This window comes from Ursus maritimus, unplaced genomic scaffold (genome assembly GCF_017311325.1).
Source record: "Ursus maritimus isolate PB19 unplaced genomic scaffold, ASM1731132v1 scaffold_28, whole genome shotgun sequence".
NCBI lineage: Eukaryota > Metazoa > Chordata > Mammalia > Carnivora > Ursidae > Ursus > Ursus maritimus.
The window spans coordinates 14,810,324-14,827,385 of record NW_024425341.1 but is presented as its reverse complement, the minus strand read 5'-3'; the positions used below and the strand labels follow the sequence as shown (position 1 = coordinate 14,827,385).

Here is a 17,062-nt window from a genome sequence, read left to right as displayed (position 1 = left end):
GTACTTCCTGAACTCTTGAATCGAATAAAAAGATTCCAAAAGTTGTTACCAATGCAAAGCAGTGTTTATATCACATGATTTTCTGATCTTTCAAATATTTCCATCATGCTTTCCCTGTTACCATGAACAGGAGTTTGGACCTACCCATGCTACGTAGGTCCTTATCCAGGCACTTTGCTCTCTAGCTGTTGGACCTTAGGAAGGTTACTTCACTTTTAAGCCTCAGTTTCTTTTCCTTCCTTCCTTCCCCCTTCCCTTTCCTGTCTTTTAATAAAACACTAACCAGTAGACTTAGAGCTAAATATTGCTGTTGGGAACGATGTTACTGCCATTCCCAGCTCTTAATTTTTATACACACAGAAAAACAATCAACTAGTCTTAGTGAACTAAGGGTTCAAATTCCATCTGTGTCGTTAAATAGAAACAATTAGGACAAACGTATAAAAAAGATGTGGATTGTCCGAACAGCTCAGTACAAACAATATTAAGTTTACACGAACGCCTGTGAATAAAGGCATTTCAAGGTTTTGAAATCTAGTTCATTTGAGCAGATATTTAAGTCTCAGTAGGATTTAAAAAAAACCTTAAATAAAAATAGATGCAAGGCCCTAAAAGAGATGTACATAAGCTATTAATTCTGATGGCTAAAAACTTTGAAATAAAAAATACCTTTTCTTCATTAATTTGGATAAAAATGTGATTCTCGTGATTAAAATTAACAAAAAAACAGTAGGAACCCCCAAAGATTATAATTACGGTTCTTTATTAGACTGGTTTTGATCTACCACATTCTTAAAAAAAATCAGAATGACATGTTTATTCTCTCAGAGGCAAATGTTTGCTGTGCATACAGACCATTAAACTGAACTGTCATCTATTTCAAGGGCTGACACTTTCAAAATGATCTAACTGGGATTGTCAGGCATAAAACGTTTCCAAGAGAATTATAATTCACCTGACTTTATTATTATTCATTCCTAAAAACATGCACGTTATTTTTCAATGGTTTGTAGGAAAACGTTTGTACACGAAAACCACTGAGTATTCGACTATTATAAGAATAAAACCAACTCTCCCTAGTCACTACCTTGAATACAAAAGTCATTCATTCACTGAAGTAGTAAGTGCCAGGCACGAGGTATCAGCGGGTAGAGCTGCAAATGTGAAGGGGATGCTGCCTTTGAAGGGCTCACGGCTCTGGATTGTGAGAAGAGGTCTAGAAACAACCCTAAGAACAGAGCTTCTTGAAGGGCACAGGAGAATGCACAATTAACTTGCTTGAAAGATTAGGTAAAACTCGGGAAGAAAGGGATAAAGAAAGGGGGGTAATCAGAAGGGGGAATGAAACATGAGAGACTATGGACTATGAGAAACAAACTGAGGGCCTCAGAGGGGAGGGGGGTGGGGGACTGGGATAGACCGGTGATGGGTAGTAAGGAGGGCACGTATTGCATGGTGCACTGGGTGTTATACGCAAGTAATGAAGCATTGAACTTTACATCGGAATCTGGGGATTTTTTTTTTTAATTTTTTTTTTTTTTTTAAAGAAAGATTAGGTAAAACTCAACTGATGATACGGTATTTTAATTAGGACTTAGCTAGGTATTGTAGCTAGTGAGGAGTTGAAGAGGCAAAAACAGAAAGGCAGTAAAAAAGGAGAGAGCATTTCAAGCAGAGAGGATATCATTTGCCAAAGAGGTATGAATGGATCCATGGCTGGGTGTGAGGAAGGGGAAGAAGGTGTGAAGAAAGGCAAAGGAGTGTCCCAGCATCATGAAGTTGGGCTGAGAGTTCCAGTTAAATCATACATGGCAGCTATAGTAATTTGGACTTTTTGCCAAAGACCAAATGAAGTCATTTATGTTTGTTAAAAATGTCCAGTAGAGGACAGATGTGAGATTTATTTTAAACACAGTCCTGGGAGCATGTGGAGAGGACAGAAGCAGGCCTGGAGCAAGATGACCTGTTGGGTGACCACTGGAATATATTTGGGGTGAGCAATTCTGGGGGTTAAATTAGAACAGCAGCAGCCAGAAGGCTGAGGAGGGACAGACCCAAGCGATACTTAGAACACAGATTGCTATCATATAGAAGACAGAGGAAAAGGCGTGTGACACCTGTTGTGAGCTTGGGTGATAAGTGAGTGATGATGTCACTGCACAAGATGATGAACAGACTTTGAGGGAAACAGGTCTGAATGAGGGGACACTGCAGAGCATTCAGGAAGCAAGGCGCTGGGGAGTCAGAAAGGTCTGATTATACCAGACTGGCTCTCCTGGAGGCAGCTGTTCACTGGGAAAAATACATCTGCAGCTTGGGCAAGAGAGAACTAGAAAAATAAATCTATGCATCATCACCCTACAGGTTGTAGCTGAAACCAGGGGAATGGATGGGATAACAGCAGACAATGAAACCCGTGCTATATTCCAACACTAAAGGGGTGAGTAAAGCCAAGCAACATCCACTCACTAAGACTTTCCCAAGTCATTCAACAAAACCATAATGAAGACTAAGGGGCAGTATGGAAAAGTGTTTGACACAAGCTGAAAGGATCAGTATACATATAAAATAACATGAATGAATCTCAAAACCATTTTGCTGTGTGAAAAAAGCCAGACACAACAAGAACATAATGTATGTTTCTATGAAATTCTAGAATACACAAAATAACCTACATGATAAAAATTAGATCAGTGTTTGCTTCTGGGGAACGGGGGTGTTGTCTACCAGAAAGGAGCATAAGGAGATTTTCTGGGAGGACACTGATCTTCAACACCTTGATGAAGGTGTAGGTTATATGAACGTATGTGTTTGTCAATAAGCATTCCATTGTATGTAAGTCATACCTTCATAAAAACGTCAAGATACGAAGTCATATATATTCATACAAAGACACAAGAAAATATGCAAAAATAAAAGCTCTGTCAGGGGTACTGGAACTATGGCTATTTTCTTCTCCCTTCGCAATTGTAATTTCCACACAATGTCCTTAAATAAAAAGAAACTTTAAAACCCTCAAATACTTCAAATACCCATACATATTTATCAGTTACTTGTGAAAATGGAAAGCATATATATATATTTTTTTCCATAGGAAGCAGAAAAGAATCTCTGAAATGAAGCAATTTACTATCTGAAGACAACAAGAAAACACAAGATACAATAAACACATGGTGGTAAAGTATTGAGGACTCACTGGAAGGAGGGGAGCCTCATGGTTTTGTTCCAAGCTCAGCTGGGTGAACTTGGAAGTACAGGACACTTGTCAGAGTAACCAGTGAAACAACAGGAAAGTCAGTGGAGGGGACAGTTGGAGGCAGATTCTGAAGGTCATTATCACAGACTCTACTTGGGTTTCAGTGCTCCTGAGTTTCAACTGTCCTTTATAATTATTATTATTTTTTTTTTTTTTTGGCAGTTTAGTTTGGGAAGCTTGCCTCAATATTCATAGAGAAGAGAAAGAAACAGTACCCAGTGGGAGAGTGACACCAACAGCCCCCATTATTTTGGAGAGAAATGGTGGATACTTGGATGATGGTGATGGTAGCAGCTCTCTCTCTTCTTGAGGTGCCTGTGGTAGACCAGGCACTATGACAGTTGCTTCACACATATTACTATTTTATCCAAGCTCCATGACAATCCAGCCAAATACACATTAACTTCATATCCCCAGTGAGGAAACTAGACTCAAAGAAGTGAGGCAGCTCCTCGCTAGGAATACACGGGCAAAATCCTACACTGCGAACTCCACATTGCAAGCCCTTCTGCTGTGTCGGGAGGGCATCCACCATGTCTCACTGCCACTGGAGTCTGAAAACAAAAGAACAACCTGTCCTGAGGGATTTCTAATGATATTTGGTCTAATTACAACTCCTTCCTGCAGTGTAGTCGATGCCCTCACAAAATTGCAAATGTGGGTAATTACTACACAGCTGTAAACTGCACACATGTGAATACCTACTATTTGTAGTAGGTAACACTTGGTGCTAGGCACTTTACAGTGAGTTACTTCATGTCATCCTCACGACCACCCCTGGGAAGACAATGATTTGTGCCATGTGACAGAAAATGAAACTGGGACTCAAGACCTGTTATGTGACTTGCCCCCACATCACCCGGCCACTGAAGATCTGGACCTGGACAGCGTGACCACACAGTCTAACCACTTTATACTACTGCCTCAAATCTTAACAACTGCATTTCCAACTTTGCTATGTAATCTATCGTCTTCCATCTCAGCTCAAGCTACAAACAATCCCACCAGCAGCTTTCGGAGTGTTCTTCCTGGGCTGTTCCATCAGAAGAACTACGTAAAGGCTTCTCTTCTCTCCCCTCACATGACTGAAACCATTCCCCAAATGCTTTCCATAGTTACTCGAGCAGTTCTCCCTCATGCAACAGGAGCACCAATACATTCCCTGACTGACATTTCCCCTGTCGTCCCACCCATTCCCCAGACAAGAGTCCTCTACTTCCGGGTTCACCCGGCTCCCACCTGCGAGACCAAACGATACGCACAGGCCAACCGCTGCATCCGGACACTTGGCCAGCGGTGGTGAAAGCACACCAGGGCACACCTCCTTATCACCAATGGAAAAGGGGGAGAATGGGTACAAACTGTCGGCTATTTCCTGTCAGGCTATGTGCCCAACTGGAGGTGCTGAGGACCTGGGTCCCAATTCGAATTATTTCATTGTGCTCTCCACTAAAAGGTAAAAAGAGGATCCCCCATTCAAGCAGCATGAATGAGCACAGTGTTCTGCTGGCGCTTCTGCCTCATCTTGGGGAGAGGCTGAAATGTGAACCGTCAGGTAGGCTCATCTCCACCTCCACTGGGTCATAATGAACTCTGAAACACACACACACAAAGGCCTCTTTCCTGACCTGCTCACTCTAGATCCATTACGTTATTTAAGGCACAGACAAAAGCAAATTAAGTTGGTCATCTGGGTAATCAAAAGGACAACAGTCTAGGTAACATGGTGGAAAGCCTCGAATGCTACAGCCAGAAGCCTGCCTCTCAGCTCTGGTTTCCTTGAAATGTTTCCCTAGAATTCGCAAGTCTTCGGGGTCCTGAAGTTCCATATGTTTTAAAATTACTTTTCTATAAAGAGTTCTTCATTTCCATAGCCTAAAATAAGGTCAGGAGAAAATGATGTCTTGGCTAGGTATTAAAAACCTGGAAGTTTAGCCAGGAGTTTGGGGTTGCCTCCCGTTGGGAGGGGAAGAGACAAGAGGAACACAGAGACAAGTCATGGCCCCACATTCACTGCTATTTGATCTTTGCCTTTGTGGGGGGGGGGGAGAAAAACTTCAAGTCCAGCAAATTATATTGACAATGTTGAAACTCTGGTCTTGTCCAAGGAAAAATGGGCAGCTTCTTCTAGAACTGGATGAACACAGTTTTCATCTCTGGCTGTTGCTTTTGCATTATTTATACACAGAGCCACTCACACTTTAAGAGGAGGCTGTCTGCATACACAGAAAATTGCACAGGGCAAGGAACTGAGCCTTTTAATGAACAACTCCAGACCTGGCTGAAGCTAAAGCAGGAAGCTCATTCTCTAGGGCTGAGGTGTCCGTGGCAGACAGGGGGATCCCAAGTCAGCTGGCCCACTCCAACACAGCAGTTGAGGTAGGAAAGGCAGTATTGTCTCTGTTGCACGAACCCTGAAGACGCTTCCAGGAGAGACGAGAACCAAAACTGACCTCAGCCTGGGAAGAGCAGCCCTGGGTGCCGAGTGCTGCGGACATCAGAGACACATGACTACCAGCGGAACTGGGTCCTTATTCACCATCAGCCCTGCTCAAATTGTAACATGAGCACAGAAGAGGCCTCCTCCACACAGGCCGCCCTGAACGCACAGCATCCTTCTTTTCTGTATACTCCCAGCAAAGTGCCCCAAGGGAGTGTAATGTAATTGCTATCAGCAGAGAAGGAATTTTCTCACCATTCTTTAATATGGAAAGAGGTTCAGAAGGAAAAAAAAAAAAAAAGACGGGATTATCTAACAGGAACCCACACAATTACAAAAATCACTCTGTCCCTGTCTTCAGGAAGAGCAATGTTTTAGTCATCAGAAGCTCTGCTAGGCTTAGTCAGATCAGTGCCAGGAATTCTGTGAACTTGAGGTCAAGCTGCCAAGATTCAAAAGAAATGTCGATAGTAAGTGTTTGCACAGATACCAGAGTGGGACAGCTAACCACTGCTAGCATGCGGCTCCAGCCACAGTGCAGATAGGAAAACCAAATTTTCCAGTCGTCCCCTCATCCTGTAGAACTTAGCAAAAAAAAAAAAAAAAAAAAAAAGTTCTTACCTAGCTCTCCTCGAAGGTTAACAAGTTCTTGAGATAGGGTTTTGTGTTGTTTCAGTGCTTCCTCCCGCTGCGGAAAACACACATCAAGTTACTAATGTTTTCAAGAGGGTCCCTTTCAGTAAGACACACATTTGTTATCACCAGGAAAATGAGACTCAGAATGGAGAAGCCAAGATATGAATCATTTAGGCCAACAGTTTGTGTTGTTAAAAAAAACACAGATGTCTCTTAGTTGTTAAGGAAATTCATGTTTCAAAAATCTTTATTTTCTCAGGTCCTCGTGAAACTTTCATTGGAGGCACTGCATGGCACTTTTAAAACTATTTATTTTTGTCTTCACTGCTGAGCCACAGAACCTTTCAGCAAATGCATGCTTAAGACTTAATACATTCTCCTCCTCCAAGGGCAATAAAGCACTAATCAGTTTAAGATAAATATTTAATGTTCTAAACATATGCACTTATATGCACTTTGTCCTGTATTTGCAAATAAAAAAGTTTTGTTACAAGGCCAATCCTTCTAAAAGGAAGATGCGAGTTTCTTACATAGCTACAGCAAAAAAACTATCCTTTTAAAAAAAGACAAAATTAAACTAATTTTACTCAGCTCCACATTATTTTTTCTAAAGATTATTTAATTGGAGATCAGCTATAATTGTAAGGAGATGTTAGAGAAACAAATCAATGAAAATCAGGCAACTGTTTCAGTATCAAAAAAGCTACTATTTATCCTCCAAAAAAGAACAATTTCCAAGTTACCAGCAACTCAAAGCAATCACTCACACACACATGAATACACGAATAAGAAACACGGACGAATAAGAAATTATCTTAAAAGGCAGATTCCCTACCAGCAGGACGTAACTAAGGAAAAGGCAGAATTCAAAGGTCTCTGAAAATGCCCTCGCCAGGGTCACCCAGGACGGAGCTCCTGCCGCATCTTGATCACAGAACTGCGGAGATCATGAGACCCAGTCTTTTGCAGGCAAGAGTTGCTTGTCATGCAAAGCGTTCCCCCCCCCAATTCCAGACAACCTCTGCCTCAGTCCCTGACATTCTTCCAGAAACACACTAGAAGCAAATACTAATTACCCTTGTTGCTGCACATGGAGGATAGAGGCACATTTTGCTGCTGGAGCAGCCCATTTTCCAGCTTCTGTCTCCAACTGTCCCCACCCCCCGCACTGTCCAAGAAGTGCACAGGTGGCCACACCACCCACCAGTCGGGTCTGCCTACATTCAAAGCTCTACCAGGAGGAGCGCCATTGGTCCCCGGTTAGCCTTACTTCACGTCCTGCAGGTTACCGTATGCCTCTCTCCTGGCAGAAGCTGACTCTGCAGCCTCTGCCTCTGGCACAAGCAGCCTGCGATTACTTAAAGCCACAGCCCTTCATTTATGAAAAACGAGAGCCAGACATTAGACTGATCGATGGCCACTTACTTAAATATCAGCTGGTGCAGTGGAAAGAAAAACTGACCTTCTCTGCCTGGATAATGGAGTTATTTTTAGATTTGTGAGCCTTTTTAGTCCCCCTCTTTAATTGAGGTCGTTAGATTATCACACTTACTAATAGAAAAGAGAAACTTGTTCTCCAAAACCTGTACGCTAAAGGAGCCTATGAACTAGGGGAACAATCCGAGTGTGTGTTTGGTGACTTACAATTTAAAATGACATTACAATGAAACGAATGGTGTTTGCCGCGAAATTTAATTTGAACGCTTAGAACATGGTCCACTGGTGTTTAAAGGGAAGTGTGAAATGCCGATTTGAGAGCTGAAGATCAGACATCTTCTAAAGCTTTTGCTTTTTACTTTGTGGTGGTCTCTCACTAAAGAGCCGAGGAAGCTGACGAACGAAGTGCTAACGCCGTCACATGGGTAGTTAACAGTGATTGCAATTTAAGGAACACTTCTTCATTGAGTACGTTTTGCCATTAATGGTACTCTAAATGCTTGATTTTTAAAGTGCAGTATTAAGTTGTTCTGGAATCACAAATCAGTGAGTCCAGGTTTTTAAAAATAATCAAGTCATGAGTTTTCTAATGCAGAGATTAAACTTTGAGGAAAATCAATCTGGATAAAATTGGAAGAAAAGCATATAAAAATACATATAATACATGCTTCTCCTGATCTCCTAAACTTAAGCCTTAATTTTGTTTGCTTAGTAATCTAGTTCAAGTAAATATCAGCCAGCTTTGTCACTCCATGTCAAGAAAACCAAAAGACAGCTTAATATCCACGAGCAATCCTGCAACATACTCAGGAACTTGCTTAAAATTCACTTTCCAATAGTTAAATTGTTAGTAGAAGGCAAAGCTGGGAAGAAGTTAAATCACTTATCAAACTTTCATAAATGTGAAAAGTGAGGACTAAAAAATTAAGTTGGTATTTAGTTTCCAGGAGTAATTTTGTGAAAACATTTACATCCTAACACAAATACATACCATGTGATCTCTTGGCTTCCTAGAGAGATTTTGGGGACCAGGAATTTACTGAACATGTGAATATTTTCCCCAACTCTACCACACTCAACCTTCCTGTCCTCAATGCCCAGAAGCCACTGATGTCTTCCAAACTCTGTCAATGCGAGTACACAGTGACAGGAAAGCCATGAGGTCATCCTTGTCTCTTGTCTAAATGGGTTGTTCCAAAGTCAGTCAGTTCTCCCTAATGTGTCTTGAGTCTATCACACTTTTTCTACTAGTGCTACCTCCACCCCAGTTCTGATCTCCACCAATGCATCCCTGCACTAGTGAGAGCAACCCCCCATACAACCTTGCAGAGGGCTGCTAGATTCATGTTCCCTATTCTTTGTACACATAAATGCCCTCACTCAAAAAGAGTATTCCATGGAGGACATGAAAAGAAACTTTACCCTAGTTCCAAGAACCTCAATCATCCAGATCCTGTTTAGACTCCCAACTCCTTCCTGTTCCGTCCAAGTCACACTTGCCACACATGTCCCACCTCCACAATCTGGAATGTGTGGTCTTTACCTGACCCATTATACAAACCTCAATGTCAATCACAGTTACCATCTCCGTCCCCCCAAAGCTTAGAGAGGATATTTATCTTTCTGAATTGATTGGCAAGTTATTGCTCTGTACCAGTTAATCAAGGACCATTTAAAATGGTGGGAGAAACATGAAAGAAATTTAAGACATGGTTCTTGCCTTCAAGAACCTTGGCACCGGGGCACCTGGGTGCCTCAGTTGGTTAAGTGTCTGCCTTTGGCTCAGGTCATGATCCCAGCATCCTGGGATCAAGCTCTACATGGCAGGGGCGAGGGGAGGGGGTGTCTCTGCTCAGTGGGAAGTCTGCGTCTCCCTCTCCTTCTGCCCCTCTCCACTTGCTCTCTTTCTCTCTCAAAAAAAAAATTTTTTTTTAAAGAAGCTTGGGACCTAGATAGAACTAAAATGTCTATGCTCAATTCTTCAGTCATCACTCAAGGCAGATGGCCTCATCTGGGGGGAAGCAGTACAGGATAATGGAAAAACCAAGGGCTTTTTTTTTTTTTCCCCCAATATCCTACGTGAAATGCCAACTGCAGTGTCCACACCACAGTGTCAGTTTCTGCCTGACTCTCTTTGGGAGCTTGCCCTTTAAGATACCTATCCTTTACTTGTAGATGATAAAAACACATTTTGTCACTTAGATACCAATTGCCTGTTTCTTTGTATTCAGCTGCTCCTAAACCAGTGTTTCTGTCCTAGATGATAAACTCTTTATAATCTGGATAACAAGTTTATTTAATCCTCTTTGTATTTTAACATGCAGAATTCCACTCTGTGAAAAAAGAGAGAGGTGGGTATCGGGATAGAAATATGTTTTTCTATGCATGCATTAAATATATGAAGTGCTCCAAGGGAAAAAATAGATTCACTCTAATTTAATTAGGAGTCCCTGGGACACAGGCACTTAGTGTCTGGCTGCCGTCCCATCAGTGGGCCTGATTCTGTTAGCTATGGAAAAGCATCAACAGCACAGAGGGGTTTTGCAGAAAAGATCCATGGCTCAGATGTGTGCTGTCTCTGACCTCCTCCCCACCACTCACACAATGAATCACGTCCACATTTTTTTTGTTCTGAGACATTTTTACTTATAGTAGACTGTTAGTGTCATTCCAAATTCACCTTATTTGGGTGCTATTTCGGCTGGACTTCAGTTTGGCTGTTTGTACAGAACACTGCGCAACTATGCAAGGATAAACCAAGAGTGGGAGCAAACTAAAACTAGCAATAGTGTGTCCTCTGGGAAACCGAAAGTGTGGTATTCGTTTCCAAATTGATGAGACACTTATTAGAACTTATACATAATGAATTATTGTTATTAAACAGACTTGCAACAAAAGAATAAGTCACAGTTCTGGGATTCCCTATAATCATTCTTACCCATATTCTAATGCTCTAAAACCATTTAGAAAAACGTAGCAATAAGATATATGTGCATATACAGATCAGTCTACACCTACAATTTACATCAATCAATCAATCAATCAATCACTTCTACATGGGTGTGAGAGAACCAAAGGGTTAAGAGGAATATTGTTCTGAAGAATTACTTAACTTTTCCCCTGGTTATGTCTTTCCTTTCTGTTTTACAATAGTGTCCTGTACACATTAGGCAATCAGTAAATATTTGCTGATTGGTTATAAAGAGCAAAGAACATTTACATAACAACTTTCTATGTTCATCTTTCCATCTGGGAGTCCATCCTGGCCATTCACTTGTTCGTTCAGGTATAGACTGCATGTCGGTTACGTATAAAGCCCTGCCATGGCTGCTAGGGTGGTTTCCTAACAAAGAACTAGACACAAACCCTGCTCTCAGTGAGCTTTCGGTCTTAAAAAGCAACAAGTGCAGATGGTTATCTGTAACTTAAGGTACAGAGTGACAGAGAAATGTAAGTGCTCCTAGAATCCAGAAGGTAGACAGAACATAGAGCTAGAACGGCCAGGAAATAAGAGGGAGATGTTTTGTTTTGTTCTGAAGATTTATTTATTTTAGGGAGAGAGAGAGAGATAGAGAGAATGTGTGTGTGCATGCGTGCGAGCAGGGGGAGGGGCAGAGGGAGAGAATCCTCAAACAGACTCCCTCCTAAGCGTGGAGACAGAGGCAGGGCTGGATCCATGACCCTGAGATCGTGACCTGAGCCGAAACCAAGTGCCAGACGCTCAACACACTGAGCCATCCAGGTGCCCCTAGAAGAGGGAGTTTTTGAGCTGAATTTTAAGAAATTCAGTGGAGTCACAATTAAATGGGCATTAAAACCTAAATCAGGTGCAAGATGAAATTCACATACAGTCAAAGTATCCCAGAAACTCAGTAAGAGTTTGCCCTGTCGTAGACTAACGAAACATCTGTCAGTATGTCCAACTGAGTGAGGTTTTTCCTCTAGTGTTTGATCTACTCCTTCTCTAACTGGGCATCTGATCAAGTGTTTGGTTTGTGTTTGCAGGCCAGGTTGTATGGGGAAAAAGGTATCTTGAAACAACAGGATCACACGGACTGTGGAAGATTCATGCCACGTGAGGGATGTAGGAACCAAAAAAAAGAGCAGACACTGGTCTTTCATCTCACATCCATTCCTGGGCCTTTCCTCACTGAGGGGCACGGAAAGCAGGTCTGCATGACCTATTCAGTTTGCATTTTCTACTTGGTTGCTCATATAATGAATTCATGTGAATCAAATGTAGATAATCATGGGATGCTATTCGAAGAGCTGAACATGTAGGTATTAGGGAGAAGGGCAGTAGCCCAGTAATGGTACTTGAACCAAGGATGAAAAAGTACAGGAAGTTCACAGGCAATTTTGAGTTCCTAGCGTCCTAGACCCAGGTTCAAGTCCTGCTCTTCCTCTAAGTAGCTGTCTGCTCTATACTTCCATCTTCTTCTTAGGAAATTCCAACTTGTGTCTTTGGACAAGATTTAAAAAGAATGTCTAGAACTTCGTAAATATTCAACAAATGTTATATCCCTCTTGCTTCTCCTCTGCCTCACTAATTATACAGCTAGAGCAGAGTGGCAGGGAGGTGAGGCTAAAAAGGGCAGCTCGTGTCGAACTATAGAGTCTTATATTCCAAGTTATACCCCAGAGTCATCCAGAGGAAATATAATGTGAGCCACGTATATACTTTGTTTCCTAGGAGCCACATTTCTTAAAGATTTAAAAGATTAAATTTTAATGTGTTTTATTTAAACCAGTATATCCAGCATATTATCATTTCAACATATAGTCAACAGAAAAATTATTTACAAGGTATCTTACACCCTTTTTCATACTGTCTTTGAAATCCATGTGTATATTTTAATGCTTGTTTGCAGATCTTAACTTAGCCTTACTGCACTTCAAGCACTCGGTAGCGTCATAAAGCAGCAGATACCATATTGGACAGGTCAGCTGTAGACAATGGCAAAACCACTGAAGGTTTTAATCAGTAGAGTGCTTTGGAAAGATGAATCTGTTAGCAGTGCTTGGGGTAGATCATAGTGAAGACAGTACAGGCCTAAAGCCTAGTTAAGAAGTTATCATAATCCAGTGCACAGTTATCCAGAGTCCGAACAACGTTGGCATCAGTACAAATGGAAAAGTGGGGATAAAGGGGAGCAACACTGTGGGATGAGGGCTCACGGCACTCAACTCATCTCACGTGGGAGGGAAAGGAGTTGAACGAGGGGTTGGTTAGGCTAGATAGAGTAAAACAAAGTAATTTGTTTACCACAAAACAGACAAACTAATTGTTTCCTACATTTGACATTATGTCATTTCCAATTTAGCTTACTTGGTTATATAAGCCAGCTTTCCAATTCCTTCCTTACATATTAAAGAGAAACAGGACTATATACGACTGCAATAAAAACTAGGTAAATGCCTCCATCTCCCTCTCAAAAAATTTTTTTTGGACAAAGCTGTAAAATGTTCATCAAATATTGATCTTAACTATTAGCTTGGTAACTTGCAAAGGCACGGACCAAGTGCCTGGCTTGACCAAGGGCCTGGCTCCCCTGTCCCAGACTGGCAAAGGTATCACAGTAGCCTCTGTAGAAAAGGAACATAGGTTTGTTGGGTTGAACTGAACTACAGAACAAGAAAACGGAACAGTTTTCTTCTCGAGATGTTATGTAATACCCATCTTTTCAGACTGTGATTAAAAAACATCTAAAGAGGGGTGCCTGGGTAGCTCAGTAGGTTGAGTCTGACTCTTGATTTCGTCTCAGGTCATGATCTTAGGGTCATGAGATCCAGCCCTGGGTCAGGCTCCTTGCTCATCAGGGAGTCTGCTTGAGATTCTTTCCCTCTGCTCCTTCCCCCAGCTCAAGCGCGCATGTGCTTGCTCTCTTTCTCTCTCTCTCTCAAACAAATAAATATTTTACAAAAAATATCTGAAGAGCTGAAGTGTAATCTCATCCCAGTGTTTCCCCTTAGATAACTGCAGTTTTTGTTGGTAGGCCAGTAGCATATGTTCACAGAAACTTGGTTTTCTCAATGAATTTTAACTAATCCCTAAACTAACGTCCTTGAAGAATGTCAGGGAAGAATAAGCAAGCAAAGAAAATCTGTTTTGCATTTGTTGTACCACAAACTATTTTAGAAATGGACAGAAATTCTCAAGAGTCCCCAGACCCATACTGGGAGTTACCTCAGAAGTGTTCTTTGACCCATAAAAATTATCAATCTCATTTTTCAAAGCATTAAACTAAAGGTAATATGGAAAGCTATGTACAGTTAGACAAAAAAAGAAGTGAAAAAATGATAATGTTAATATAGGCTGGAGATGTATATAACAATTATCTTATGCCATTGTTGGTCTATGTGATTCTGGAAACAAAAAGAAAGTAGGAGAAATGTTTCGATCCCAAATTTGTAGAGAGTGACTCAGGTATCAAGTGAGTTGACAAAGCATCATTGGATGAGTTATATCTGCTCTTACCCTTCATTAACTTCAAAGTATTCCCAAGACAAGAGCATGAACACTGCCCCCTTCCCTGCACCCCTCACCTCAATGAGAGAGACTATTTAGAGGCAGACATCCTTACCTCAGAGAGTAGGCGCTGAATCACAACTGTTAATGCTTCAAACTTGACGTTACCACAGGAGAGAAGCTGCTTGAGCTGCAGGATAAATCCACTTTGGTTTTCACATTTTGTTTTATACTGAGCCAACTCAAGTGTTTTTTCAGAGGACAGCACATCTGGAGACGTCTGTGTCTGGATACACAAACTTCTGGGATTCTTTTGCCTGCCCTTTTCAACTGTAAAAGGAATAAGTATACATAGGAAAATATGTGATTTTAATTTTTATAATCATTACCATCTGGGTTCAAAAACAACTAGATAAGCCACAGAAATGCATTTGAGCTATGTTTACATAAAGAAAGCATATGGATCAGAACAGGAATTTATCAAATATGTAGATGTTTGGAATTTATAAACACAGACAATGTCTTTAGCTCTGACTTTAAAAGATTTACATGGGGCAGAGAATTACGTATGTGAAACAAACAGATTTGGCAATCCAAAAGCATGAAAATTATATGCAAAATAATGCTCATATCACAGTTTCTAATTTTCTAGGTAAATTGGTACAGTAACATGGCTGCGACAAGTCCTCTGACTCTATATGCTGATCACATATGCTGAAAGAAAAAACACAAGTGATTGGACTTTTAATGCCTCTCCCTCCTCCCATACATTTTCTACAAACTTTTCACCCTTTCCTCCTGATGGCCTGATCGTTACAAAGATTTATACTGCTGATGAGTCATTTCTTAATCTCTAGTAAATCATTATGTGTATTGAAATCTACTCACATTTTGCCCCTTAAGTTCACTGCTCAAAGTATTATACTTTTGACTGTCCTTTTCCATTTTCTACAAAACACAAGCGTTATTGTTTTTCTCCTCTCCAAGTACTAATAATGGCCTATGTATTTTTTTTAAGCTCATACTAATACTCCAATCCAACTAAGATGCTGTGCTAAGTGATTATTCGCTTTCTACACCACGGTATCCTGGGAATTACTCTATTTTAAATGAAAAACTATTCCGTGGTGGGACTAGTCCAAATGTTTCAGTCACTTTAAATATCAAACAGAACTGGAAGAACACAAAACAAGCTGCTTAGCTTCTGGAAATAAGTAGGCCAACTAATCAAAACAAAACTAAATCTGAAAAAAAGATACAAGAAACTAAGAAAAAAAATGTTCCCTTGTTCTCAGAGGCCTTCCCTACGACATTCACATTCTGTGGCAACAAACCAGCCTAAGAAAATTTTATAGACAGGAATTATTTTCTCCAATTTTTCAGGGGGAGGAAAACTAGAGTAATTTCTTGAAGGAAAATAAACCTCAGTATTCATGCTCCAAGAACCAATGACAAAAAGCATTCAATATATTCTTTAAAAATGGGGGGGGGGCTCTCTTTTTCTATGGTACTTTCTATGGTTAAACAATTCACATTTGTATTAATACTTGATAATTCACTGTTCTAAAATGACTAAAATATCTTTTGTGTTTTAAAAATACTTCGGGGGCGGGGGCGCGCCTGGGTGGCGTAGTCGTTAAGCGTCTGCCTTTGGCTCAGGGCGTGATCCCGCGTTCTGGGATCGAGCCCCACATCAGGCTCCTCCGCTGGGAGCCTGCTTCTTCCTCTCCCACTCCCCCTGCTTGTGTTCCCTCTCTCGCTGGCTGTCTCTCTCTGTCAAATAAATAAATAAAATCTTTTAAAAAAAAATACTTCAAGGGGAAAATTTGTCCAGCAGTCTTTTTTAGTAATCATTAATAGCTGTTTAGCACTGTCATTGCCAAAGCAGATGAAGAAAGCAACCAAGTTCACAGCCATAATACTAAAGTCCTGAAGGGAGAACTTTATATAGAGTCACATATTAATGAATTAATGAAAAATAATCTAAATATTTTACAGTTTGTCCAAATATCTGAAATTAGTATTCCTTTATTTTATGTCATTTCCTAAAAGGTTCTTAGGAGTTCTATTTCTCATGTAACATATAATAATTACATAGTGTTTTACTTCTAAGTATTCTCACTTTCATCCACCCAGTAAACTCTCCAGAGGGAAAGCGAGGTTCAAGGGGAAGGACTTGCCCATGCTCGGATGGGCAGAACCTAGCCCCAACACCCATTCTCTACTGTTTCCACCCACCTTGGGAAGTGGAGATGGGGTGGAGACGTAATATAAAGCTAAAAACAATCATGTGTGCACTAATTGTAACAAAATGTTACTTTATTATATCACACCTGGTATTTGGTGACTCTTCCTTTCAATAAACCTACACGTAGATAAACATCTGTGTTTTATATGTTTGTACAAACTTATGTAAGTTTATAGTTTATATAACTTTATACAAACAGAACAGCCAAAACAGCTTTTAACTCTTTGACCATTTCCTGTAACATACTGCAGATATAAAATTCATTCTCCTGACATCATTGCTATATGCCATATTAATAATACTTACTGAAATATTCATTTATTGATAGATTGTTTTGAGCTTATCATTCCCTGACCCCCTTAACAATGCTTGATTCTCTTTCTAGAATTTCTATGCTAATTAACTTTATTATTTAACACAATATCAGAGTTTTAAAACTGTTAGGTTATAATGATGTACAAAATCTGAGATGTAAATATTTTATATGAACATTTTTGAAGAAAGAATCCTTTAAAACTCCTGCCTACTGAGACTTCCAATTTCACTGGTCAGGTTCTAGTACGTTATATCATAGGG

At 40.5% G+C, this 17,062-nt stretch overlaps 1 protein-coding gene across 3 annotated transcripts in view; it reads right to left on the bottom strand.

Moving 5' to 3' along the window:
• The window catches only part of MTUS1 (microtubule associated scaffold protein 1), a 187,995-nt gene that overhangs the window by 19,249 nt on the left and 151,684 nt on the right, over positions 1–17,062 (bottom strand). For 2 of the 3 annotated variants that reach the window (XM_040643308.1, XM_008710900.2), the window contains 2 exons: positions 14,354–14,568; positions 6,318–6,384 (listed from right to left, as the gene is read on the bottom strand). In XM_040643308.1, the coding sequence (XP_040499242.1) occupies positions 6,318–6,384; positions 14,354–14,568 (282 nt within the window). Of the gene's footprint in view, positions 1–6,317; positions 6,385–7,408; positions 7,640–14,353; positions 14,569–17,062 lie in introns of those variants that run through there. The other variant, XM_040643309.1, reaches the window with a different exon arrangement.